A 25,776-nucleotide genomic window follows, 5' to 3' on the forward strand; every position below is an offset into this window, starting at 1 on the left:
GCCATTCAATTCTGGCTGATTTATTATCCCTTTCAACCCCTTTTTTTTCAGCCTTCTGCCTGTAATTTTTGAAGCCCTTATAATTTTGAATCGAGAATCTCCACTTTAAATATATGCATTGACTTTAACTAGTATAGGTTACAAAATTTGGAGCCTGAGGCCTCTGTCAGTCAGGGATGACCATGGGTATTGTGTCCTAGCTGTCTAGATGTGTAAGCCTGGGCAGTACAATATGGAGAGCAAGTTGCTTCCCATGTAGCAAGCTCCCCCCTCTCCATGCAACTGATGAACTCAAAGAAACGAAGGAGACCTATACAGTTTGGTACCAGCAGTGTCGCAGGAGTTGTCGGTCTGCATTGAATTCAGTGTAGGACTCCAGCTCCAGATTTTTCCCTCGGTTTACTCTCGAAACTTTCTCCATGAATGAGTATAGTTTAGTATCTAAGCCACACGTGAAGGCCAGGAGCTGGACTTGGTTGTGAGTCTATTTGAGGCACACGCCATTGGGAGCATTTAATAGGTAGTGGAAACTTGTCCCCATGGCCACCCATGGCTATAACAACCTTAAGGAACAAAGTTATAAAATAAATACAACAAATAAAAAGGAATAATGAAGTGGTGTTTGTGGATTCATGGCAGCTCAGAAACCTGATAGTAAAGGGGGAACTAGCTGTTTTGGAATCATTGTGTGTTGAGATAGTACAAGGTAGCACAATAAGGGTGCAGAATAAAGTGTTGCAGTTACAGAGAAAGTGCAGTGCAGGGTGGCAATGTGCAAGGTCAAAATAAGGTAGATTGAGGTCAAGAATCTATCTCATTAGGGAACTATTGAGGTCAAGAGTCCGTTTTGTCATATTTTGTGTTAGCAGTGGTTAGAAGGTGTCCATGGAGCCTGGTGGTACATGTTTTCAGGCTTTTTGTATCTTCTTTCTGATGGGGTGGGGGTGAAGAGAGAATATCCAGTGTAGATGGGGTGTTTGATTATGCTGGTGGCTTTACTGAGGCTGTGGGAAGTGTAGAAAAACTTCCTCCTATTCATATACTTATCCAATACCATTATATTGATTACAGGTAATGGGGAAGTGTTCCTTTGAAATGTAGGCATGAGAAACTTGCTGTATAAGAGCACTACTGATTGAGTTGAGTCTGACAAGTGATCATGGATGTTATTAGATACCGGAGCTGGTCTTCAAGAGAGAAGGAAGAAAGTGAAATCATAGAACCTGAAAAAGTTTAATAGAAAGCTTGACATGAGTAGGTTTAGGTTTGATAGGTTTGCTCAAAGCCTAGTTCTGTTGTTCTGAGAGAGACAATAATTAAAAGATCCCTGGCACTTATTCTTAGTAGCTTTGAAAAATGTCTTGTCAATAAAAGTTTGAAGACCAGATTATACTTGGGGTGTTGGTTTGATACCATAAGATTTGGTGGAATCAGTCCATTTGGACCATTCTGTCTGCTCTACCATTTGATTTTGACTGATTTATTATCCTTCTCAACTCCTTCTGTTTTTTTCTAGTGACCTTTGAAGCCCTTGCTAATCAACAACCTATCGATCTCTGCTTTAAATATAGCCAGTGGCTTGGCCTCCACAGCCATCTGTAGCAATGAATTGCATAGATTCATCACCTCTCGTTGAAGAAATTCCTCCTCATTTCTGTTCTAAAGGGACATCCTTCTATTTAGAGGGCTGTGCCTTCTGGTCCTAGACTCTCCTGCTATGGGAAATATCCTCCATCTCCATTCTATCTCAGCCTTTCAGTATTCAATAACTTTCAGTGAGAAACTCCCCCCCCCCCCCCCACCATTCTTTTAAACTCCAGTGAATATATGCCTAGAGCCATCAAACACTCCTCATGTTAATTTTTTTGTTCCTAGGATCATTCTCTTGAACCTCTTGTACCCTCTCAATGCCAGCATCTTATTCCTTGGATAAGGGGACACTATCTAACAAACAACAAACACTAAGTTGTATTAATAATACAAGAGATCCAGAGTATTACACAAAATGCTGGAGGAACTCAGCACATTAGGCGGTGTCTATGGAGACGAACAGTCAACTTTTCAGGCCAAGACCCTTCATCTCAAAATCTCAGCTATTTATTCCTCTCCATGTCCTGCTCAGCTTGTCTTGCTGAGTTCCTCCAGCATTTGTATGTGTTGAGTTGTATTAATTTTCCCTGCTCTGCAGGATAACATAAAATTCCTAGCAATGTTGAGTCCCAGACACTAACTTTGAATGTAGACTTGAAAAAGAAGTTTTTTTTGGCTGTCAGTGTCTTTGTTACACCCATGAGACTGGAGGCTACAATATTGTGCAGTCATGGTGACATTTTATGCCTGGTTGAGGGTTTGTGAAATGGATGACTTTTTACCAACCGCTTTGATTTCTTCCCCCCCTCCCTAATCTATTATGTTGGTTGCATAATGACAAGTGAGGTATATTATTCTTTACTGCCACAGTTCACAGCATTAAATTAGCTCAAAATCTTTGAGAGCGAGAAGATGGGCTGCCTGAACTTTGGTTTGATTATTGCCCTGGAGACTTCAAATTGAGTCCAACATGAACTGGTATGTCTCGCAGGCTCCTTTTGATGGCATCTGACTGCATCGCAGTCCTGGTTAAGTTTCTAGATCCAGGCAGCTGGCCTTGTTAATGCACCAACCTGTTCAATGAATCAATAGGATGACCAAAATACAACTGGTGTTCAGTAGTCAGTGATAACTCGGTCATAGATTTTGATACTACTAGATGAGTAAAATCCTTAGTGGGATGTGTAGCTTAATATTATTACTTGGAGTCAAAAGTCAAGAGGATGCCGAACTGTGATGTCTTTCCAGGTCGTGGCTCTGACTTAGTTGTTCTTTAAGGTTCACAGGATTAGTTTTGGGGCCAGGTTAGGGTTTGGAGACGGGTGACGAAGAATTAGAGATCCAGGACAGTAAATGAAGAGTCGGGGACAGGAGCTGGTGGTTGGTGTCCAGGTTGGATTGCTCTGCAGTGAAAAGTCAGTGATCTTGAGGTCAGATTGACCAGTGATCCCCAGGTCAGTGAGTCCTGGGTCATGAGGGCCGGTAAGCTCCCAGTCACTGGGCTTGGAGGTCCATGTGAGTCCAAAAGTTGAGGCTCAAAGGTCAAGCCTGTGATTGATAAGTCCAGAGGTTGATACCCAGAGATCTGTAAAGTCTGAAGGGCAAAGTTCAGAATTCGGTGAGTCTGGAGATAGAAAGTCTGAAGGTCAAAAATTAAAGTCAGTGAGTCTGGAGGTAGCAAAGTGAAGGTTGGAGGCCTGATGTCTGAGTCCACAGCAAGGCCTGGAGGCAGTTAGTCCTACAGTTGGAGGTATGTGTGTATGGGGTGGAGGAGGGAGAGAAGGGGCTTATTTTGCTGGTACTGACTTGCTGTTGCTTGATTTGTTCTGAGCATGTGGCGGAATCTGTGGTGGCACTTGCGGGGTACTTGCAGAACATCCTTGGGTGTGTTGGTTATAAATGCAAACAATACATTCACTGTTTTGATGTACATGTGATTAATAAATCTGAATTGGGCAATGTATCTGCCCAGTGACCCCATCCTTTTTGTACTCAGACACAAGTTCAGCAGACTAGATGGGATGAAATTCAGCTTGATCACAACCTTTTACCGGAGTGTGGAGCAGTAATCATTAGATGGTGCAGACTCAGTGCGAAATCTCTTCTTGCCCATTTACATTCCACTGCCTTCCACTCTTAGCCCCAGATGGACGAGCTTGATGGGATGTTTGAACTTAGTCAAGTCCTTCTCAGTCAAGCTAGCCCCAAGTCTTTAAATGTTGAATCTTGCTTCCTTTTGCACATTGGTAGTTTTTTTGTAAAATTCTGTTGTATTTCTTCCTGTGAATGCTGGCAAGAAAATTAATCTTGAGATAGTTCATGGTAATATACACTCAATGGTCATTTTATTAGGTACGCAAGTGGACTGTGGTGTGGTCTGTTGTTGTAGCCCATCCACATATAGCTTTGTTGTGTTGTGCCAACTGTACTACTTCCCCTCCCCAACTTTTTCCAGCTTCTGTCCCCTTCTTTCCCAGCCATGATGAACAGTCTTGGCTCAATGTCAACTGTTTGTTCCTTTCTATAGATGTTGCCTGACCTGAGTTCCTCCTGTGCATTTTGTGTGCATTACTCTGGATTTTAAGCTTCTGCAGAATATCTTGTGCTTATAAATGTGGTTTTGGTTGTGTGCAGGGTTGGTTAGAGAACGTGGAGGCTGCTAGTACAACTGAGTGCAGGAAGTGATTATGTTGAATGGAGATACAATAAATGTATATGGTATATATTGGTTTTGTTGACTTATAGAAACATATGGTTAAAATTATCTTGTTCTCCAAGATTCTTGTCCGTTTCTTTGGCCTCTTTCCCAAACATTACAGAATGGCTTAATAACTGTACTGTGCAATGGGTGCTGGGAAGAAGGGCATTTCAAAATAATGACAGCTGGCTGAGGAACAGAGAACATCCCTATCTGTTGAATATCTTCTCTCCATAGTAGTCATGCTGTGGGACATTACTTTGGACTGAACATTGAGGTTCCAGACAATGAACTTTTCTGGGTATAATGGTGATCTGGTACTATGTCATGGAGGTAAAACTAAGACACAATTGCATTGCAGCACTTACTGGGCCAAAAGTCACTTGATAGAATAGACAGGAGGTTTGGGTTAAACCCCTTTTGCCACCAGTACTTTAGTCTTTAGAAGATATTTGGAACATTACAGCAAGTTCGAGCACTTTGGCACCAGGATGAAGTGCCGACCCTTGAAGTAGGTTAATCTAACCCTTCACTCCTATGTAACCCTTCATTATTCTATCATCAATGTCCCTGTCTAAGAGTCTCTTAAAGGTCCCTAATGTATCAGCCTCTGACACCACTCTGTGGGTGGGGTGGGGAACTTTACAGTTGAATACCCCCAATCAATTTGCTCATACAACATGGAAATGGGACCAATGACCAACTAGGTCCACACCATTGGCACCACCCTGATGACAATCCCATTTTGTACCCTCCACATTCCTATCAACTCACCCCAAGATTCTACCACTTATTCACACACCGGGTAATTTATAGTGGGTTAAAATTTATTTGTTTATCCCATGTACAGTATGTTGAAACATACAGTGAAATGTGTTGATTGTGTTAACGACCGACACAACCCAAGGATGTGCTGGGGGCAGCTCACAATGTTCAGGTTCATTTAACTTACCACAAATGAACCTACCAGTCTGCACAGCTCTGGGATGCAGGAAGAAACTGGTATAGCTAGCTTGGGGAAAGAGAATGTGCTAGCTTTGTGTTGACAACTACAGAAATCAGAGTGAACCTGGGTCTTTGCACCACTGCACCACTCCATTCTGGTTAACGCCTTCTGTCATTCCTGTCAAGAACATTTCCAGCTTTCTATTCTTCTCAAAATCTATTGCTTTGTCTAAACTTTTTGGCCACTTGTCCACGTTTTATAGAGTTGCAGATTTTTATAAAACTTTGGTTAGACCACGCTTGGAGTATTGTGTTCAGCTCTTGTGGCCTCAATATAGGAAGGATGTGGAAGCTTTAGAAAGGGTGCAGAGAAGTTTTACCAGGATGTTACCTGGATTAGAGAGCGTGTCTTATGATGATTGGTTGAATGAGCTATGGCTTTTCTCTTTGGAGTAGAAGATGAGAGGTGATTTGAAAGATTTGTAGATTGAGTGGAAAACCAGAGATTTCTTCCCAGGACAGAAATGACTAATATGAGGGGGCATAATTTTAAGGTGATTGGAGGAGGGATGCCAAAGGTAGATTTTTCACACAGAGAATGGTAGATGCACAGAACATGCTACCAGTGATGGCGGTAAAGGTAGATGCATTAGGAACATTTAAGAGACTCTTGGATAGACGCATGGATGAAAGGAAAATGAAGGGCTATGTGGGGAAAGGTTAGATTGATCTTGGAGTAGGTTAAAAGATCAGCACATCATGGGCTGAAGAGCCTTTATTGTGATGTAACTTTTTATGTTCTGTGAATCTTGAGGGTATATCCCCAAGTTCTACACTTGCCTATCAATGGAAACAACTTTACAGCCTATTTATATTGGTGTTTTATTATGTGTAAAGAGCCATGGACTGAGTTGTGTTGATATTGGGAAATGATCAGTAGGTAGATGAGTCCTGTCAAAGGGTCTCAGTCCAAAATGTTGACTGTTCATTTCCATAGATGCTGTCTGACCTGCAGAGTTCTTCCAGTTTGTTGTACGTGTTGCTAGATAATTATAGGTTGTTTGGAGAGTATATTATCAATGCATGTGAAGTCTAGGTTTGTCAAGAATACACTGTGGCAAGTAACACAAAGTTGCCAGTGAAACCATACTCCAAGAGTAAGGTGCAAAGAATTTTAGTTGCAAGAGACACTGCTTAGCCAGTAGAATGGTGTTAGAAACTAAAGGAAATTCCTTGCCTCACATTTTCCCTGTAGCAACATGGATTTTCTCCAGGTAGTGTAATTTTTTCCCACAGCAGAAGGCATACAGATTTTTACATACAGGGCTCATTTGGTCACTGAATTTTCCTAATGTCTGCGGGAGCTGTTGAGAATGTGAGGAGAACACTTGTGTAAGATTAGCAGAAGAGGTAGTTACCATGAACCATAGTGGTAGGCTGCTGTGTGGTGGCACAATAGAGTACAGGTGTCTCTCCCTTTACAAAGGTGGAGCGTTCCTATGAAACCTTTCTTAAGCCGAAATGGTGTAAAGCGAAGAACCATTATATGGGAAAAATTTTTGTAAAAGCGAAAATCCTTTTTGTCATGCAAAAACAGGTTACTAATGTAGGTCTTTTGTAAAAGTGAAGTGGCGTAAAGCGAACATTCATAAAGCGGGGGACACATGTAATGATTAGCATAACACTATTACTGTGCCTGTGGCCTCGGTTCAATTCTGCCACTGTCTAAGGAATTTGTACATTTTGCCAGTGATCGTGAGTTTCCTCTGGGAGCTCTGGTTTTCTCCTCATACCCTAAAGACGGATGGATCAGTTAGGGTTGGTTTGTTGTGGGCATGCTGTGTTGGTACTAGAAACATGGCGACATTTGCCGACTACCCAGTACATCCTTGAACTGTTGGCCGTTTTTATAAATGATGCATTTCTTTGTATGTTTTGATGTACATTTGACAAACAAATCTTAAAGTATTATAACACTACTGCATAGAAACAGTCCCCTTCAGCCCATATAATCCATACCAAACTATTATTCTGCCTAGTCCCATTAACCTGCACTCAACCGTACCTCCCCTATCCATGTACCTGTCCAAATTTCTCTTAAATGTTGAAATCGAACCCAGTTGCTCTATCTCCACTAGCAGCTCATTCCACATTCTCGCCACTCTGAGTGAAGAAGGTCCCCCTCATGTTCCCCTTAAATATTTCACCTCTCACCCTTAACCAATTACCTCTAGTTCTTATCTCATCCAACCTGAGTGGAAAAAGCCTGCTTGCATTTACTCTATCTATACCTGCCATCATTTTATATACCCCTATCAACTCTCCCCTCATTCTCCTGTACTCCAGGGAATAAAAGTCCAAACTGATTCAACCTTTCACTATAACTCAAGTCCTAGCAACATCCTTGTAAATTTTCTTTGCACATTTTCGATTTTATTCTTACCTTCCTTGTAAGTAGGTGACCAGGATTGGACACAATACTCCAAATTAGGCCTCACCAATCTTTAAACTTTAGTGGTCAGCATAGACTCGGTGGGCTGAAGAGTATGTTCTTGTGTTGTATCTCATTTTGACTGCAAAATTTTCAAGATGGAGATTGTGAAATGCGGATCACTGTTGGGTTAGCAGTTGCACTGCTGTCTCATTGCATAGCAGCTTCCAATAGAGTATCTCGAAGGTGTCACACATTGGCACAGCTGGTAGAGTTGCTGCCTTGGAGCTTCAGTGAGTGGCTTCAGCCCTGGCCTCTAATATCTGAGGAGTTTGTGTGTTCTCCCTGTGGCCATGTGTGTTTTCAAGTGGAACACTGATTTCCTCCCACGTTACGAAGATTTTGGGTTGAAATTGCAAATCAGTTGAGGGTGAATAGCAAATGGTGTATCATCTTCTATACTGTTAGAAATGTTTCAGAAGCAATTGTGGTGATTTTAATGATAAAGATCAGCTTTATTTGTCACATTTATCGAAATGTACAATGAAATGTCATTTGCGTCAAAGACCAATGGTCCAGAATTTGTGCTGGGGCAGCCTGCAAGTGTTGCCTTGCTTCCAGGGCAAATACAGCATGCCCACAGCTCACTGACCCTTACTAACCCATATGTCTTTGGACTGTGGGAGGAAATGGTGAGAATGTACAAACTCTTTGTAGACAGTGATGGGAATTGATCACTCATCAATAACACCTGATCACTGGTTTAATGTTAGCTGTTACGCAACTGTGCATCCTCATCCCAGAACTGTAATGAGGTGAATGTCCAACTGATCTGTTGTATCCATGGGAATGGTTTAGGAGAGTATGGGCCAGATACATGTAAATGTGACTAGCTCACTTTGGCATCCTGGTCAGCATGGATGAGTTGTGCCAAATGGCTTGGTAATTCTGCTGTGTTACTCAGACTATCGGGTGATAGGTTAATTAGTCACTCTAAATTGCCTCTAATGCATAGATGAATGGTAAAATCTGGAGTTGGGGGGGAGTTGATGAAAAATGTCAGCTTGAAAAAATAAGATTAATGAAATTGGGTGGTTTAGTTATTCAGAAGGACCTGTTTCCTTGCTGTACCTCTCAATGACCCTGGCTCAAATTGTCCTTGGAGAGTTGCATTGTACTGTGTGAGTAGAGTCATGTGCTGGACTGGGTAAGGATAGGTGGTTTCCTTCCTACTCAGTTGGGCGGCTTCTTGCGTTTAGTCTCAAGATCACTCTGCAAGCTAGCAAAACTAAAATCACCCAAATTTCCTCTTTTTTTTCCCCCGGATGTTCTTTAACTGCGTATTGTTATCTCAGATTTCCATTGAGAGTGCCTTCCTTCTCTTGGCAAAATCCCAGAGAGCCTCTAACTTTGTGGACACTTGTTAAGACTTAAATTCAAGAATCAAACTCAAGGCCTCCTGTTTTCTGCTCTTCAATGATTGTGCATCAATTTTGGTTAAGCTGAAGTCTGAAATTGAGATTCTGTTTGTGATACTACTCAGCTAAATACTCAAAGTAAATTTACTATCAAGGTACGTGTGTCGTTATATGCAACCTTGAGGTTAATTTTCTTGCAGGCATTTACAGAAAAAATAAACAATAGAGTTTATGAACTATACATAAATAAAGACTGATGAACAGTCAATGTGCAAATAAGGCAAATTGTGCAAATAAAAAATAATACTGAGTTGAGGGTGAATAGTTGAGTGTGAACATGAGTTGTGATGTCCTTAAAAGTGAGTCTGTAGGTTGTGGAATCAGTTCACAATTGTTGAATGAAGCTATCCACACCAGTGTAGGAGCCTGATGGTTGTAGGGGAATAACTGTTCCTGAACCTAGTGGTGTGTCTTCTGTATCTCCTGCTCAGTGGTAGTAGTGACAAGAGCACATGGTCTGGATGGTGGGGGTCCTTGATGGATGCAGTTTACCCATAGCAACGCTCCATGTAAGCATACTGGCAGTCCTCAAGTTACGAATGTACCCCTTACGCATGTCTGACTTACAAACATCCTACCTCAAAGCCTATTATATTGAAAATCCAAGTTAAATGCAATGGTTCATAGTAACGAACGCACGCACTACTTTGTGACTCCCATGAAGACATTGCGAGGCTTCAGCGGTTCATTGCCTAGTGGAAGACCATCCCACCATTTAAAGTCAGATCAAGCTGCTGTTAACACTGTGCTGAGTGTGTAACTTTGTATTTGGCTTAAACTTTTCTCTTATTTAATCATGTAACCATGATTAAATGCGTAAATCAGATGCAAGTGCTGGTGATGCATCAAAGAAAAGGAAAATGATCATGGTTGAAAATAAAAACAACGCACACAAAATGCTGGTGGAACACAGCAGGCCAGGCAGCATCTATAAGGAGAAGCATTGTTGATGTTTCGGGCCGAGACTTTCATCCTGAACCTCTGTTCTCGGCCCGAGACGTCGACAGTGCTTCTCCTTATAGATGCTGCCTGGCCTGCTGTGTTCCACCAGCATTTTGTGTGTGTGTTGTTTGAATTTCCAGCATCTGCAGATTTCCTCAAGGTTGAAAATAAGGTGGAAATACAAACCCCATTTCCAGAAAAGTTGGGATATTTTCCAAAATGCAATAAAAACAAAAATCTGTGATATGTTAATTCACGTGAACCTTTATTTAACTAACAAAAGTACAAAGAAAAGATTTTCAATAGTTTTACTGACCAACTTAATTGTATTTTGTAAATATACACAAATTTAGAATTTGATGGCTGCAACACACTCAACAAAAGTTGGGACAGAGTTAAAATAAGATTGAAAAGTGCACAGAATATTCAAGTAACACCGGTTTGGAAGACTCCATGTTAAGCAGGCTAATTGGTAGCAGGTGAGGTATCATGACTGGGTATAAAAGCAGCACCCATCAAAGGCTCAGTCTTTGCAAGCAAGTCGTGGCTCACCCCTTTGTGCCAAAATTTGTGAGAGAATTGTTAGTTCAAAAGAAACATTTCCCATCTCAAGATTGCAGAGAATTTAGGTCTTTCAGCATCTACAGTACATGATATTGTGAAAAGATTCAGAGAATTCAGAGACATCTCAGTGCATAAAGGGCAAAGTTGGAAACCACTGTTGAATGCGCGTGATCTTCAAGCCCTCAGGCAGCTCTGCCTAAGAAACTGTCATGCTACTGTGACAATTATAGCCACATGGGCTCGGGAGTACTTCGGAAAACCATTGTCACTTAACACAGTCCGTCGCTGCATCCAGAAATGCAACTTGAAACTGTATTACGCAAGGAGGAGGCCATACATCAACTCTATGCAGAAACGCCGGCAAGTTCTCTGGGCCCGAGCTCATCTCAGATGGGCTGAAAGACTGGAACCGTGTGCTGTGGTCAAATGAGTACACATTTCAGCTAGTTTTCGGAAAAAACTGGTGTCGAGTTCTCCGTGCCAAAGATGAAAATGACCATCCTGATTGTTATCAGCAAAAGGTGCAAAAGCCAGCATCTATGATGGTATGGGGGTGCATCAGTGCTCATGGCATGGGTGAGTTGCATGCATGTGAAGGTACCATTGACTCTGAGGTGTATATTAGGATTATAGAGAGACATATGTTGCCATCAAGGTGAAGTCTCTTTCCGGGACGTCCATGCTTATTTCAGCAGGACAATGCCAGACCACATTCTGCATGGGCTACAACAGTGTGGCAGACACAGAGTGCGTGTGCTTGACTGGCCTGCTGCCAGTCCAGATCTATCTCCTATTGAAAATGTATGGCGCATCATGAAGAGGAGAATCAGACAACGGAGACCACAAACTGTTGAGCAGCTGAAGTCTTATATCAAGCAAGAATGGATAAAATTTCCAATTGCAAATCTACTACAATTAGTATCCTCAGTTCCAAAACGATTAAAAAGTGTTAAAAGGAAAGGTGATGTAACACAATGGTAAACATGCCTCTGTCCCAACTTTTGTTGAGTGTGTTGCAGCCATCAAATTCTAAATTTGTGTAATTTTTTCTTTGTACTTTTGTCAGTTAAATAAGGGTTCACGTGAATTAACATATCACAGATTTTTGTTCTTATTGCATTTTGGAAAATATCCCAACTTTTCTGGAAATGGGGTTTGTAATAAAGTGATTGGAAAGAGGTGAAATGCCACCAATCATTGGAAAAGTGTTAGGCTACAGTTGGTCAACAGTTGAAACAATTTTAAAGGATAAAGTGAGAATAATGGAGCATATGAAGGGCCCTGCCGATGAAAGCTACAATTATTACTAAGCAACGCAGTGGTTTGATTATTGAAATAGAAAGGCTATTGATAATTTGGTTAGACAATCAAAATCAGAATAATAGTCCTATTAGCCTTACTGCAAGAAAAGGCTCAAACCCTTTTCAATGATTTAAAAGCTGCACGTTCAGCAAGTGAAGGTGCTTGTGATAAAGAACTTGTTGCGAGTAGGGGGTGGTTCAGTCGTTTCAAGGTGAGGGAAAATTTACATAATATTAAAGGGCAAGTTGAAGCAGTGAGTGCCAATGTAAGTGCTGTGAGTGATTTTCCTGAAATTTTTAAAAAAATTATTGAGGAGGGAGGTTATTTGCTAGACCAAATATTTAATGTAAACGAGACTGGCTTATTTTGGAAAAAGATGCCTGAAGGAACCTACATTTCGAAGGAGGAAAAAAGTGCATCAGGGCATAAGGCATCGAAGGATAGGCTAACATTATTGCTGGGGGTAATGCATCCGGGGATTTCAAGCTCAAGCCTTGGTCTTTTTCCGGAACTGAAAGTTTCTGACAAAAAAGTTAGCTGAAGCATTTCATCTCATGGAAGCAGGGATGGCAAAGTTAGAGGAGCAAGATCCTAATACAGAGGTTCACCAAAGTTTACAGTGCAGTTACCAAGAACCTCAGCTGCTACAAGGCCATTTATGATGAAAAAAAGAAAAGCTCTGTACAAACCTCTCTTGATGCCTACTTCAAGAAATTGACTCCAGTTGTAAACCTGCCCTCTCCAGCAGCAGAATCAAACCCTGACTCTCCAGCACCAGGTCCATCATAATGTTTCCTCACGAATACCCCTTCCGGTATGCAAGACATCGATGCAACTGTATGTAGTTACTTTAATTGTTACAGCATTATGTACAGTACTGTATTATGTTAAGATGTTTTAGTGTATTTGGGCCAGCACCGCCCCCACTTGTCTCATTTAATCTGTCTCAGAGCGGGTGAACTTTAGGACCCGGGGGTGCTCAGGACCTGCTGCCCATGGCTGCTGCTGAATCCACAGTATTTCTGTTCTGTTGACAGAAAACAATAATGGTTGAAAATAAAATGGAAATAATTAAGTGATCAGAAAGAGGTGAAACACCATTGGTCATTGGAAATGCGTTAGGCTACAGTTGGTCAACAATCGGAACAGTTTTAAAGGATAAAGTGAGAATAATGGAGCATGCAAAAGTCTCTGCCGATGAAAGCTACAATTATTACTAAGCAATGCCGTGATTTAATTATTGAAATACAGTACATACATTTCTTAAATGTTATATGCATAGAAAGGTAAAATGTATGCTATATACTAAGACGAACATTTGATTAACTGATGCTAAATAATACCAGATATACCTGTTCCGACTTACGTACAAATCTGACTTAAAGATGGGCTCAAGAACGGAACTTGTTCATAACCCGGGGACTGCCTGTAGTGGGGAGGGCTTTGCCTGTGATGAACTGGGCTGAATCCACCACCTTTTGTAGTCTTCTCTGTTTTTGGGCATTGGGGTTTACATACCAGTCCATGATGCAACCAGTCAGGAGACTCTGTACTGTACATCTATAGAAGTTTGTCACATTGCATGCCAGGCTTACACTGTCGTCTTTGTGATGACACTGGAATGCTCATCCCAGAGACAGGTCAATGCTCCTCCAACATCTAAATGGTTGGGTCCCTCTGATCATTGTTGGCAGGATTGTTCAGTGCAGTGGCTGATCTTGAATCTGTTTTGTTATTGCCACACAATATTTTTCCTGTTCATTGAAAATAACAAGAGTAGGAAGAAAGAGGTTTAGTTCAAATCCTAAAGGATTAGTTTTATTTGTCACATATGGATTGAAACAGCAAAACATAGTGTATTGTGTCAAAAATCAAATCAGCAAGGATTGTGTTGGCAGCCCACAAGTTTCACCATGTTTCCTGTGCCAATAGAGCATGCCCACAACTTACTAACTCTAATTGTACGTCTTTCGAATGTGGGAGGAAACCACAGCTCTCAGAGGAAACCCATGTGGTCACGGGAAGGACAGACTCCTTACAGTCAGCGGCAGGAATTGAATTCTGATTGATGAAAGCCGGTGCTGTAAAGTGATATGCTAATTGCTGCTTTACCATGTCGCCCAGGATTTTCGTCAGGAGGGCAGTGTTCCTGAGAGCAGCAGCCTCTGTCACAATGGGGTACCAATCTGGATTAGATTAAAATTCAGGGATTACAATAGTGGAGATGTATCCCCTGACCAGAGTTTAAATATTAAGCCAGTTGTAGAAGGGGAGTAAGTTCAAACAATTTCAGAGATTGTGTGTACTGCCCATGGATGAGGCTGCCTGGGGAAAAGGTGGAAGTAGACAGAAATTATTTTAAATAGAACGTAGAACATTACAGCACAGTACAGGATGTTTGTTACATGACGGCATCTATTAAACTTTTTGTTTATTGAGATACAGTGTGGAGTAGGCCCTTCCAGCTCTTTGTGCCTCCCTGCCCATCAACCCCGAGCCTAGTCATGGGACAGTTAACAATGACCAGATAACCTACCAACCGGTATGTCTTTGGACAGAGGGAGGAAACAGGAGCACCTGTAGGAAACCTGCATGTTCATGGGGAGAACATACAAACTCCTTGCAGGCAGTGCTGACCTTTTAACCTAATCTAAGTCAATCAAATCCTTCCCTCGCATATTTCATTTTTCTTTCATCCATGTGCTTCTTAAATATCCGTGAATGTCCACCTCTACCCCCACCCCTGGGAGGGTGTTCCATGTACCATCACTCTGTGTGTGGGGGGAACCCTCTTCCTCTGGCATCTCCACTGATATTTTCCTCCAATCACCTTAACATTATGCCCCCACTCTATTAGCAGAAAAGGTTAATTTAGTTCCTTACCAAAAAATGCATAGAATTTTCAGTTGAAATGCAAGAGTACTGTAATTATGCGCCATGATGTGTGGTGAGTGTGGCTAGTTTGGCAGGAACTTCGAACCTCGTCCCTCTGGGGAGGAATGAGGGTGGTTTGCTTATCCTCCTGTCTGAGTCTGTTGTAGACTTGTTGATGGAGCTTGAGAGGAAGAATTAATCAGCAGCTCCCATTATTTTTTAAATGAGTAGCCAGATTTTAGAGTCCCAAGGTTAGGAGTGATCTATTGAGTTGGCCAACAGTGTTAATGACATAGATGAGCTGAACCCAACATGCTGACTGTTTTCAGTGAGACCCACCTGACCAAGCCCCTTTTGAGGGTGAGCAGAAAACTGACTTAAACGGATAAGAAAGTGATAGAATTTTCATAATGAGCAGCGCCGGAGAAGAGGCCCAGTTGGCATTTCAGACTGATGACCTTTCAAAGCTACTGGTTTCGTCTTGAGTGGATCAATGTTTATTGATCCTGAACTCCACAAGCAACAGTGATAATGATCAGATCATTTTTCTGAAGTGTCGTTTGAGAGATGTGTGTAGGCCAGGATGTTAGGAAAATTAAAACACTGCTGTGAGTTTTTTTAAAAGATGTTTATTCAAGGGATATGGGCTTTGCAGGTTGAGCCAGTACTTTGTTGTTAATCCCTAAAGATCAAGGATAAGTTTTATTCACTGTATATGACAAGTTTTAAGCCCTTTATCTAAGAAAGGATGTGATGGCATTGAAGAGAGTCCAGAGGATGTACTGTATACGAGAATGATCCTGGAAATGAAAGGGTTAATGTGTGAGAATTGTGAGATGGCTCTGTTTTCACTGAAATCTTTCAAATATGAAAGGCCTAGATAAATTGGACGTGAGAGGATTTTCCCAGTAGTGGAGTAGTCCAGGACCAGAGGGCACGGTCTCAGAATACAAGGACGTTCCTTGGAAGCAGAGATTCATTGCCAAGATGGAAGTGGAGGCCAAGTCATTGGGTGTATTTAAAGCAGTGGTTGATAGGTTCTTGATTGGTAAGGATGTTGAAGGTTATGGAGAGAAGGCAGGAGAATGGGGTTGAGAGAGAAAATAAATCGACCATTATGAAATGGTGAAGCAGACTCAATGGGCTGATTGGCCTAATTCTGCTCCTGTATCTTATGGTCTTGTGGATCTAGATGTTTATCAATCCTGAACTCCACAAGCAGCAATGTGATCATGAGTTGATCATTTTTCTGTAAGTATTGATGGAGAGGTGTGCATCAGTAAGTTTCAAGGGTCAACTTTGTTTGCCACATACGTTTGCATATATTGGAGATTTATAAAATTACATGAGTGTAATGCCCTGGTTAAAATTTTACTGCTAATGTGTAAGATAGTTAATTTCTGTAGAAGCAGTGTTTGGGTTACTGTTAAAGATGAGCGGTTGTGTCAGCTTTGGAATGTTGAGTCAGCCAATGAGGGTGGTGGAATTTAGAGATGGTTCTAGAGAAAACTAGGCAGAGGTTTTGTGGTGGATGCTAGGGTGGATTGAGGTCTTTTCTGCGGAAGATGGAGAGAGAAGAAGCTAGAGGGAACCGGCCGTAGGGTTCGATCCAGTTGGAATGCACAATTTGATGGAGTCCAAGATGAGAAATTCTACTGGTGATCGGTGAATAGGAGTTGGCACCATGAGTGAAATGGACACATCCAGCTTTTGGAAGATCTGCACTCCAAGCTTGTGAAGATTTGACTGTTTTAATTGTAATGAGCCCTTTTGTTTTTATCTATCTTTTTCTTTAATAACAGTTTAAGTTGACATTCATAAATACACCACCTTTACAACATGCAAGTGAGCAATATTTACACAGTATTTGCTCAGATTGGGGTGTGGGTGATGGGAACATCCGAACTTCCTGATTTTGATGGGACCCCAAGTTATACCGCTCTTAGACACAGGGGGTTTTCTCAGTGCTGAGTCCAATGGCAGTTAGTTCAGGGCTAATGAACTGTGTTTCAATAGATGCCCAGTAAAAATGGGTTTTGTAAGAATAAAGAATTACAGAAAAATAAACTTGGAGGTTAAAGTACAGATATGAAATGAAGTATACACAAATGCCATGCATTTCTAATGTATACAGTATTTTGAAATATAGCTTACAGTACAGTGTGACTGTGGTAGTAGAGGGGTTTGGGGTGTTTAACTAGAATAGTTTATTGCCCTAGAGCCATTGTAGTAGTTGAGGTGCGGATATACCAAAATGCTGTTAGGGAGGGAGTTCCTTGATTTTGAACCATCGATTGTGAAGGAACGGCGATATATTTGCAAGTCAGGATGACGTGTGGCTTGTAGGAATACTTTATACATGTTTGACAGACTTGACTCTGATGGCTAGTAACAAGCACTAATGAAGACAGCATGACTAATACAGCATATATGGCTCTCCATATACAAGGGAAAGTGGATTTAACAGGCTGAGCCAGTGTTTAAATTACCCATCACTAGTTGCTCTAGAGAAGGTGGTGGTGAGCTGTCTTCTTGAACCTCTGCATCATTTAAGTGAGAGTACACCCACAGTGCTGCTAGGGAAGGAGTTCTGGGGTTTTAGCCCAGTTAAAGTGAAAGAACAGCGATACGATTGCAAGTAATGATAAAGGGTCTTGGCCCAAAGTGTCAATTATTTATTCTGTTCCATAAATGCTGCCTGACCTGCTGAATTCCTCCAGTGCTTCGTGTGTGTTTCCATGTACAGAATTTCTTGAGTTTAAATTACAAGTCAGAATGGTGTGTGGCTTGGATGTTGAGGCTTGGTCATAACTTGGTATGCCATGGGTTTTGATCCTTGCTAATTTTCTTTTCCTTCCCTTCTCAGAGATCATACACATTAATATTGGAAGCCTGGGACCAGGACAATGCAACATCTGGTGAGTAGCCCAACCTACAGAGGTATTTTTCCAACTTGTCTGGGCTCATGCTGCCTTTAAAATAAAAAAAACCCATCTGCATTCAGGATTGTGCTGGCAGCTTTTGTTGAAGGTGTATTATGTTATGCATTTGCCAGGGGTAAAATAGATGTGGGGGTGGGGGATAGGCAGTTGTTGGGGGTGGGTTTCCAAAAAGCAGTAGTTTTGAGAAGTTCAGACATGCAATAGATGGAAGTTCTAATTCCTAAAATGTTTTCTGATGACTAATTGTGCACACGGGAGTACATATATGCAATTTGAATTTTGTGCTTTAAAGAAAATGATTAACTACTGTAGGTAATTCTCCCCACCCACGTCTTCTGTTTATTCTCTTGAAATGCATACCTGATTCCTAAAGTAACAGTTATGCCAGTGACAGGGTAAAAAAAACACTTTCTCTGTATGTAACCTGTGGTGCCTCTGCCCTAAAAGAGTTTGATGGGATGATATATAGTATTTAGGAGATCTGTTTGGTATCTAATCTGTGCTCTCTCTGCCTTGGAATGTGACGGGGCAGCGTTGAGGGAGCTTTACCGCGCACGATAGCGTAGTGGTTAACTCAGTGATCACTGATTGGAGTTTGATTCCTGCTGCTGTTTGTAAGGAGTTTGTACATTTTCCTTGTGACTGCATGAGTTTACTCTGGGTGCTCTGGTTTCCTCCTACGTACCTAAAATGTATGTGTTAGGGTTAGTGAGTTGTAGGCATACTGTGCTGATGTTGGAAGCATGGAGACACTTGCATGATCCTCACTGATTTGATTTGATACATAGAAAATGTTTCACTGTATGTTTTGATTATTCATGTGACAAAGCTAAAGGAGTAGTGCCTTAGGAAGGTGGCATGTGATAAACCATGTATACCTGACTGAACGTGCCCCACTGCCGACTGCTCCTGTGGCTCCTCCCACAGACCTCTGGATAAAGGTGATTGTGTCACTGCTCCTCCCACAGTCATCCAGCATGGACGTGCTCCGTTTTACTGCTAATAAAAGCCTTTCAGTATTTACTCTACCTCCAGTCTTTTGGAGTTATTGATAGTGCATCACATCATTAAGGATCCCCACCACCCAGACAATGCCCTCTTCATGCTTGCCATCAGCACGGAGGTACAAAAGCCTGAAGAGGCACGCTCAGCAATTCAGGTACAGCTTCTTCCTCATTAAAGGGACTCTTGGATAGGCACATTGATGAAGAAAAATGGAGGGCTACATGGGAAGGAAGGGTTAAATTGATCTTGGAGTAAATTTAAAAGTCAGCATGGTAGTGTAACGGTTATCATGACATTATTACAGTTCAGGGTGTCGGAGTTTGGAGTTCAATTCCAGTCCTTTGTAAGGAAGTTTGTATGTTCCTCCCATGACCATGGGTTTCCTCCGGGTGTACCAATTTCCTTCCACAGTCCAAAGGTGGTTAGTTGGTCATTGTAAATTGTCCTGTGATTAGGCTAGGATTAAATAGGTGGGTTGCTAGGTAACTCTGCTCATAGGGCTGGAAGGGCCTGGTCAGCACTGTATCTTTAAATATACATGGACCGAAGGGCCTGTACTGTACTGCACTGTTCTATGTTCTGTATTCTGTAGTGTTCCAGAGAAAGTGCAGGGAGACACACCAAGAGGCAGTACTCACTGAAAATAGGTGAAGGGAGCTTTACTGTGTTTAACCATAAGACAGGAGCAGACTTAGGCCTTTTAGCCATCGAGTCTCCTCTGCCATTTGATCAGTTGATTTATTATCCCTCTCAACCCCATTCCCCTGCCTTCTTTCCATAACCTTTGACACCCTTACTAATCAAGAATGTCAGTCTCCACTTTAAATATACCCAATGACTTGGCCTCTACAACTGCCTGTGGCAACAAATTCCACAGATTCACCCACCCTTTGGCTAAAAAATTCCTCCTCATCTCTGTTCTAAAGGAACATCCCTGTATTCTGAGCTGTGCTGTCTGGTCAAGAGTCCCACTATTAACAGCCCTCTCCTCATCCACTCTCTCTGTTGTCCTATTGCACGTTCCCAGAGCAGGGCAATGTAGGGGAGCTTCACTCTGCATTCAGCTCACACTATCCTGCTCTGTACCTGGGTGTACTATATTGAACTTTTACACTGGTGCCTTCTACGTGGAGCTGCAAAAGAGGGTGCTGCAGGCAAGTATTTTCCTTCCCAGTGCTGTGCACTGATAAATTGGCAAGCCTTGACCAAAGAATAAAGGAAGTTAAAGGAAATTAATGTTTGAAAAATAGTTGCTGAGATCTGGACAAAGGGGAGGTGGGGTAAGTTAGATAGCTATTTGTGTACTTCCTGCTGAAGATTTCTATAAAGATTTTATAATCAAGCATTGAATTCAAATTCAGAACTGGTTATGTACAAACAGAAGGAAGTGATGCAAATAACAGCTACAAACAATATATTTGGGACATTTGAGAAACTCTTAGATAGGCACATGGGTAAAAGATAAATGGAGGGCAATGTAGGAGTGATGAGTTAAATTGATCTTAGAATAGGTTAAGGAGCCAGCACAAGATTGTGGGCTGAAGGGCCTGTACTGGTTGTACTGTTCTGTGTTCTTGTAGCAATGTCGCAGTAAGAATGCTGCTGTTTATGGATAAATTGATTATGTTTAAATCCACTGAACTCAATGGTGTTCTCCTTGGACTACAGCAGATGTGTGCAGTTAGTGGGTACAAAGTCCTGACTGCATTTCCCATTTCTGAACAGGGGTTCTTGATGTGAGGAGAGTTTCAGTCAATTGAGTTGTGCTCATCCCTGCTGTTCTAAAGTGGTGAATGGTCTTGACATAGATTGGCAGGGAAGCTGCAGCTGGAAGTCTCAGGATTACCCTGCAGCTGTTGGTGCTTATCGAGGGGGATGGGGAACATGAAAAATGGAGGCCGCTAAATTTCCTAAATACTGAATTTCATAGCCTGGGGCTGGGAGGAGTGAAATGCCTAAATTTTATAGGGAGGTATTTTAGCTAGGGTTATATATACACACGGAGTTATTTACAGCTAACTGCGTGTCATCATATCAAAAAGATGTCTTGGTAATTGCTACTCTGGTTATAAAGAGATCCTGTCAGAATCAGGTTTATTATCACTGACGTATGTCGTGAAATTTATTATTTTGAGGTAGCAATATAGTACAATGCATACAATTTTCTATAATTATAATTTATATATAGTATATGATTTTTTTGCTCGTTATGCACTATATACATATAAATGGTGTAAATAATATAAATTAAACAAGTGCAAAAAGAGCAATAAAATACTGAGGTATCATTCATGGTTCATTGGCCGTTTGGAAATCTGGAGGGGAAGAAGTTGTTCCTAAAATGTTGTGTCTGTTACAGTTCAGCTCATAGAACATGATACCTGTAAAGGTTAGCGTGCTCAGAATATTGAGGCATACACATACATTAGAGTTGCAATTCTTGAAATGTTTCCACTGACCCTTGACCCACCGACAGTGAGCATGATTGTGCTTCATCCCAGGTTGACCCTGCTGCCAACCAACTCGTGTCTTTAACTGAGGAGATGCGATCTTGTGCACATTTTAAAAATGACCACACTTGAGAAGTGAATTAGAATCGGGTTTATTATTAATGACATACATCGTGAAATTTGTTGTTTTGCAGCAGCAGTATAATGCAGTACATAAAAATCACGGTTATAATTCAGATTCAGTGTATTGCCATTTAGAAACCACAAATGTAATGCAGTTAAAAAATGAGACAACGTTCCTTCAGAATGATATCACAAAAGCATATGACAAAACAGACTACACCAGAAAATCCACATAACGTTTGGCAATCCCCAATCCAGAGTCCGGAGAAATATAATAAGAAATGTATGAAAAAATAAGTATTGCAAAAGGATAGCAAAGTATTGAGTAATACACACAAAATGCTGGAGGAATTCAACAGATCAGGGAACATCTAGGAGATGACTAAGTAGTTGACAGTTGGTAGAACTAGAAAGCAAGAATAAGAAGATGGGAGGAGGGAAGGCATGCAAGCTGGTTGGGGATAGGTGAGACCAGGTGAGGGGGGGGGGTGGTGAGTGGCTGATGGAGGGCGGGGGAGAATGAAGTGAGAAACTGGGAGGTGATAGATGTAAAGGCTGAAAAAACATTCTGATAGGAATGGAGAGTGGATCAAGGGATTAAGGGAATGAGTGGTGAGGTAGAGTTCATGACCTGTTCAGAAATATGATTGTGGAGGACAGGAAGATGTTCCTACAATATTGACAGTATCTTCAGGTTCATGTACCTTCTCTGTGATGGTAGTAGTGAGAAGAGGGCGTGTCCTGGGTGAAGTGACATTAAGGCAATTTGGGATGTCCTGAGGTTGTGTAAAACTGCATGTTATTTTGGGAGGAAAACCTTGCTACAGGAGTTGGATTGTGAAATTTGTTAATGAAAATGAAATGGGAGTTTTTTTTTAAAGCTTTCAGTGGGTCATGAAAATAACCACTTCCGTTAAATGTTTGTACTTACAACATTTTCTGTATAGTATTGAGATACAGTATGCCACAAAGGGGATGTTTTTAAAATGGTGTTTGGAGCAGATTGATGGGTTAAGATCCCAGTACCTACTGTATGTCACATTGATTTCATTGTTTTGGGATTAGGCCAGCACTTATTTGTCCCTCTCCAGTAGCCCTTGAGAAAGTACTGTATTCCTCCATTAGTGGAGTGAGTACCACATTTTGTCCTAAGCGTTGAGTATTTCAAATTCAGGTGGTGCGAGGCTTGCAGGTGAGCCTTTCATAGATACTGCAACCTTCAGCCTATCTAGTCCATGCCAAACTGCCTCGTCCCATCGGCCCCCATTTGGACCAAAGTCCTCCATACTCCTCCCATCCATTACTTACCCAAACTTCTCTTAAATGTTACAATTGAATATGCAACTCGTTCCACACTCTCACCACTCTCTTGAATGATGGTCTCCCTCAGATTCCCCTTAATATTTTACTTTTCATCCTTAACTTATGACCTCAATTTCCACCCCTGGAAAAACCCCATTTGAAGTTACTCTATCTATACTCTTGCCTCCGTGATGGTGTGCCTGCAGCTTTTGCCTTTGGCAGTGACATTGAGCAGATGAAGTGAGCATTTTGTACAAGGTACATGGTGGTGGAGGGAATTAATGTGTTTGATAGTAGAAGGGGTGCTGGTCTAGAGGGTGGTGAATCTCTGGAGGCCAGGTCATTGGGTGTATTTAAGATGGAGGTTGATAGGTTCTTGATTAGTCATTGTGAAAGTTTGAGGAAAAGGCAGGAGTATGGGATTGAGAGGAAAAATGGATCAGCTAGGATGAAATGGCGGAGCAGACTTGTTGGGCCAAATGTACCAATTCTTCTTCTATATCTTGTAGTTTTATGGCAGCTTTGCCTCAGATGGTGTTGAGTTTCTTGAGTTTTTAGAGCTGAACTTATTCAGGTAAGTGGAGAAATCCCATCAGCTCCTGACTTGCACCTTGTTGCTGGAAAGTCTTAGGGTGTCATTAATTGAGTAACATGGCACAATATATCCAGCATTAGAATCATAGAAAATAGGTGCAGAAGTAGGCCATTCGGCCCTTCGAGCCTGCACCGCCATTCAGTATGATCATGGCTGATCATCCAACTCAGAACCCTGTACCTGCTTTCTCTCCATACCCCCTGATCCCTTTAGCCACAAGGGCCATATCTAACTTCCTCTTAAATATAGCCAATGAACCGGCCTCAACTGTTTCCTGTGGTAGAGAATTCCACAGATTCACCACTCTCTGTGTGAAGAAGTTTTTCCTCATCTCGGTCCTAAAAGGTTTCCCCTTTATCCTTAAACTGTGACCCCTCATTCTGGACTTCCCCAACATCGGAAACAATCTTCCTGCATCTAGCCTGTCCAATCCCTTTAGAATTTTATACGTTTCAATAAGATGCCCCCTCAATCTTCTAAATTCCAGTGAGTATAAGCCTAGTCGATCCAATCTTGCTTCATATGAAAGTCCTGCCATCCCAGGAATCAATCTGGTGAACCTTCTCTGTACTCCCTCTATGGCAAGAATGTCTTTCCTCAGATTAAGGGACCAAAACTGCACGCAATATTCTAGGTGCGGTCTCACCAAGGCCTTGTACAACTGCAGTAGAACCTCCCTGCTCCTGTACTCAAATCCTTTTATTATGAATGCCAACATACCATTTGCCTTTTTCACCGCCTGCTGTACCTGCTTGTCCACCTTCAGCGACTGGTGTACAATGACACCCAGGTCTCGTTGCATCTCCCCTTTTCCTAATCGGCCACCATTCAGATAATAATCTGTTTCCCTGTTCTTGCAACCAAAGTGGATAACCTCACATTTATCCACATTAAATTGCATCTGCCATGAATTTGCCCACTCACCTAACCTATCCAAGTTGCCCTGCATCCTCTTAGCATCCTCCTCACAGCTAACGCCGCCGCCCAGCTTCATGTCATCTGCAAACTTGGAGATGCTGCATTTAATTCCCTCGTCTAAATCATTAATATATATTGTAAACAACTGGGGTCCTTGCACTGAGCCTTGCGGTATCCCACTAGTCACTGCCTGCCATTCTGAAAAGGTCCCGTTTAATCTTGAATTGTTGCAGGTTCAATTGAGTATGACCCCAGGATGTTGCTGGTGGGGGACTGTGCAATGACAATGCAGTTGACTGTCAAAAGTAATTTGGTTTATTATTTTGCACAAAGTGGAAAAAGGTCTTTTCCATGCCATCCAGGGTGGCACAGTAGTGTAGATTACAATGCTTTACATCAGATTGAGGTTAGATTCCTTCCCCTCTCTGTGAGGAGTTTGTGTTTCTTCCACTGACTGTGCATGGGTTTCTTATGGCTACTCTGGTTTCCTTCCACATTCCAGACATACAGCTAGCATTAGTAAGTTGCGGGCATGTGTTGGTGTCAGATGGATGGCGGCACTTGAATATACTTGCTGATTTGACTTGACATGAACAACACATATAACTTTTTATGTACGGTACATATGACAAATAAAGCTAATCATTCTTTCTAACCGTGTAGATCATTTAATCACATGAGTGTATTGGTGTAGTACAAGTGAAAGGGACAATAGATTGCAGAGTAGTGTTACAGTTTCACAGTGACAGTGCAGGTAGACAGTATGTAATTGCAAGGCCATTATGAGGTAGATTGCGAGGTTGAGTCCATCTTAACATATCAGGCGAGCCTAAAGTGTGAAAGTGGCAGAAGCTGTCCATAAGCCTGGGAAAGTGTACTTCCAGGCTTTCGTATCTATGGTCTGATGGGAGAGGGAGAAGAGAAGATGTCTGGAGTGGGTGAGGATTTGATCATGTTGGCTGCTATACCGAGGCGAAGAGAAGTGTAGTCGGTCCATGGTGGGGGGAGGCTGATTACTGTGCTGTATCCACAACCCTCTGTAGTTTCTTGTGGTTGTGCTTTGGTACACTAGCTATTTTTGTGTATTTAGAAATGCAATATGGTAACAGGCTGTTCTGGCCCTACGAGCGCACGCCTCCCAATTACACCTTATAACCTGTGCAGCTTCAGAATAAGACCATAAGACATGAGAGTAGAATTAAGCCATTTGGCCCTTCAAGTCTACCCCACCATTCCATTATGGCTGTTTATCCCTTTCAGCCCCATTCTCCTGCCTTCTCCCTGGAATGTTGGTGATGTTATTGCTTGGCACCTGTTGATTGAAGGTTTTTGCCACTTGAATTTTCTTTGCATGCAATAATGGACTGCTCCATTTCCTGAGGAGTTATGAATAAAATTGAATATTGTTCACTGATGATTGAACATCCCCACTTCTGACCTTTTAAAGTGGCTGAAGATGGTTGGGTCTCAGGCTGTGTCCTAGGTAACTCCTGCAGCCGTGGGATGGGGGGGTGGGGGGGGGGTGGGGAAAGAAGTGATTGCCTTCCAGCAACCACCATTACCTGTCCTGTATGCCAGGTATTTCTCCAGCTGATGGGACTTCATACCTACCTCATT

General features: G+C 41.9%; 1 protein-coding gene across 4 annotated transcripts in view; it reads left to right on the forward strand.

The window, feature by feature from the left end:
* jag2b (jagged canonical Notch ligand 2b) overlaps positions 1 to 25,776 on the forward strand; it is a 318,921-nt gene that overhangs the window by 133,515 nt on the left and 159,630 nt on the right. For all 4 annotated transcript variants that reach the window (XM_059960819.1, XM_059960812.1, XM_059960807.1 and 1 more), the window contains one exon: positions 17,691 to 17,742. In XM_059960819.1, the coding sequence (XP_059816802.1) occupies positions 17,691 to 17,742 (52 nt within the window). The remainder of the gene's footprint in view (positions 1 to 17,690; positions 17,743 to 25,776) is intronic.

The sequence above is a fragment of the Hypanus sabinus genome, chromosome 2, assembly GCF_030144855.1.
Source record: "Hypanus sabinus isolate sHypSab1 chromosome 2, sHypSab1.hap1, whole genome shotgun sequence".
Taxonomy (NCBI): Eukaryota; Metazoa; Chordata; class Chondrichthyes; order Myliobatiformes; family Dasyatidae; genus Hypanus; species Hypanus sabinus.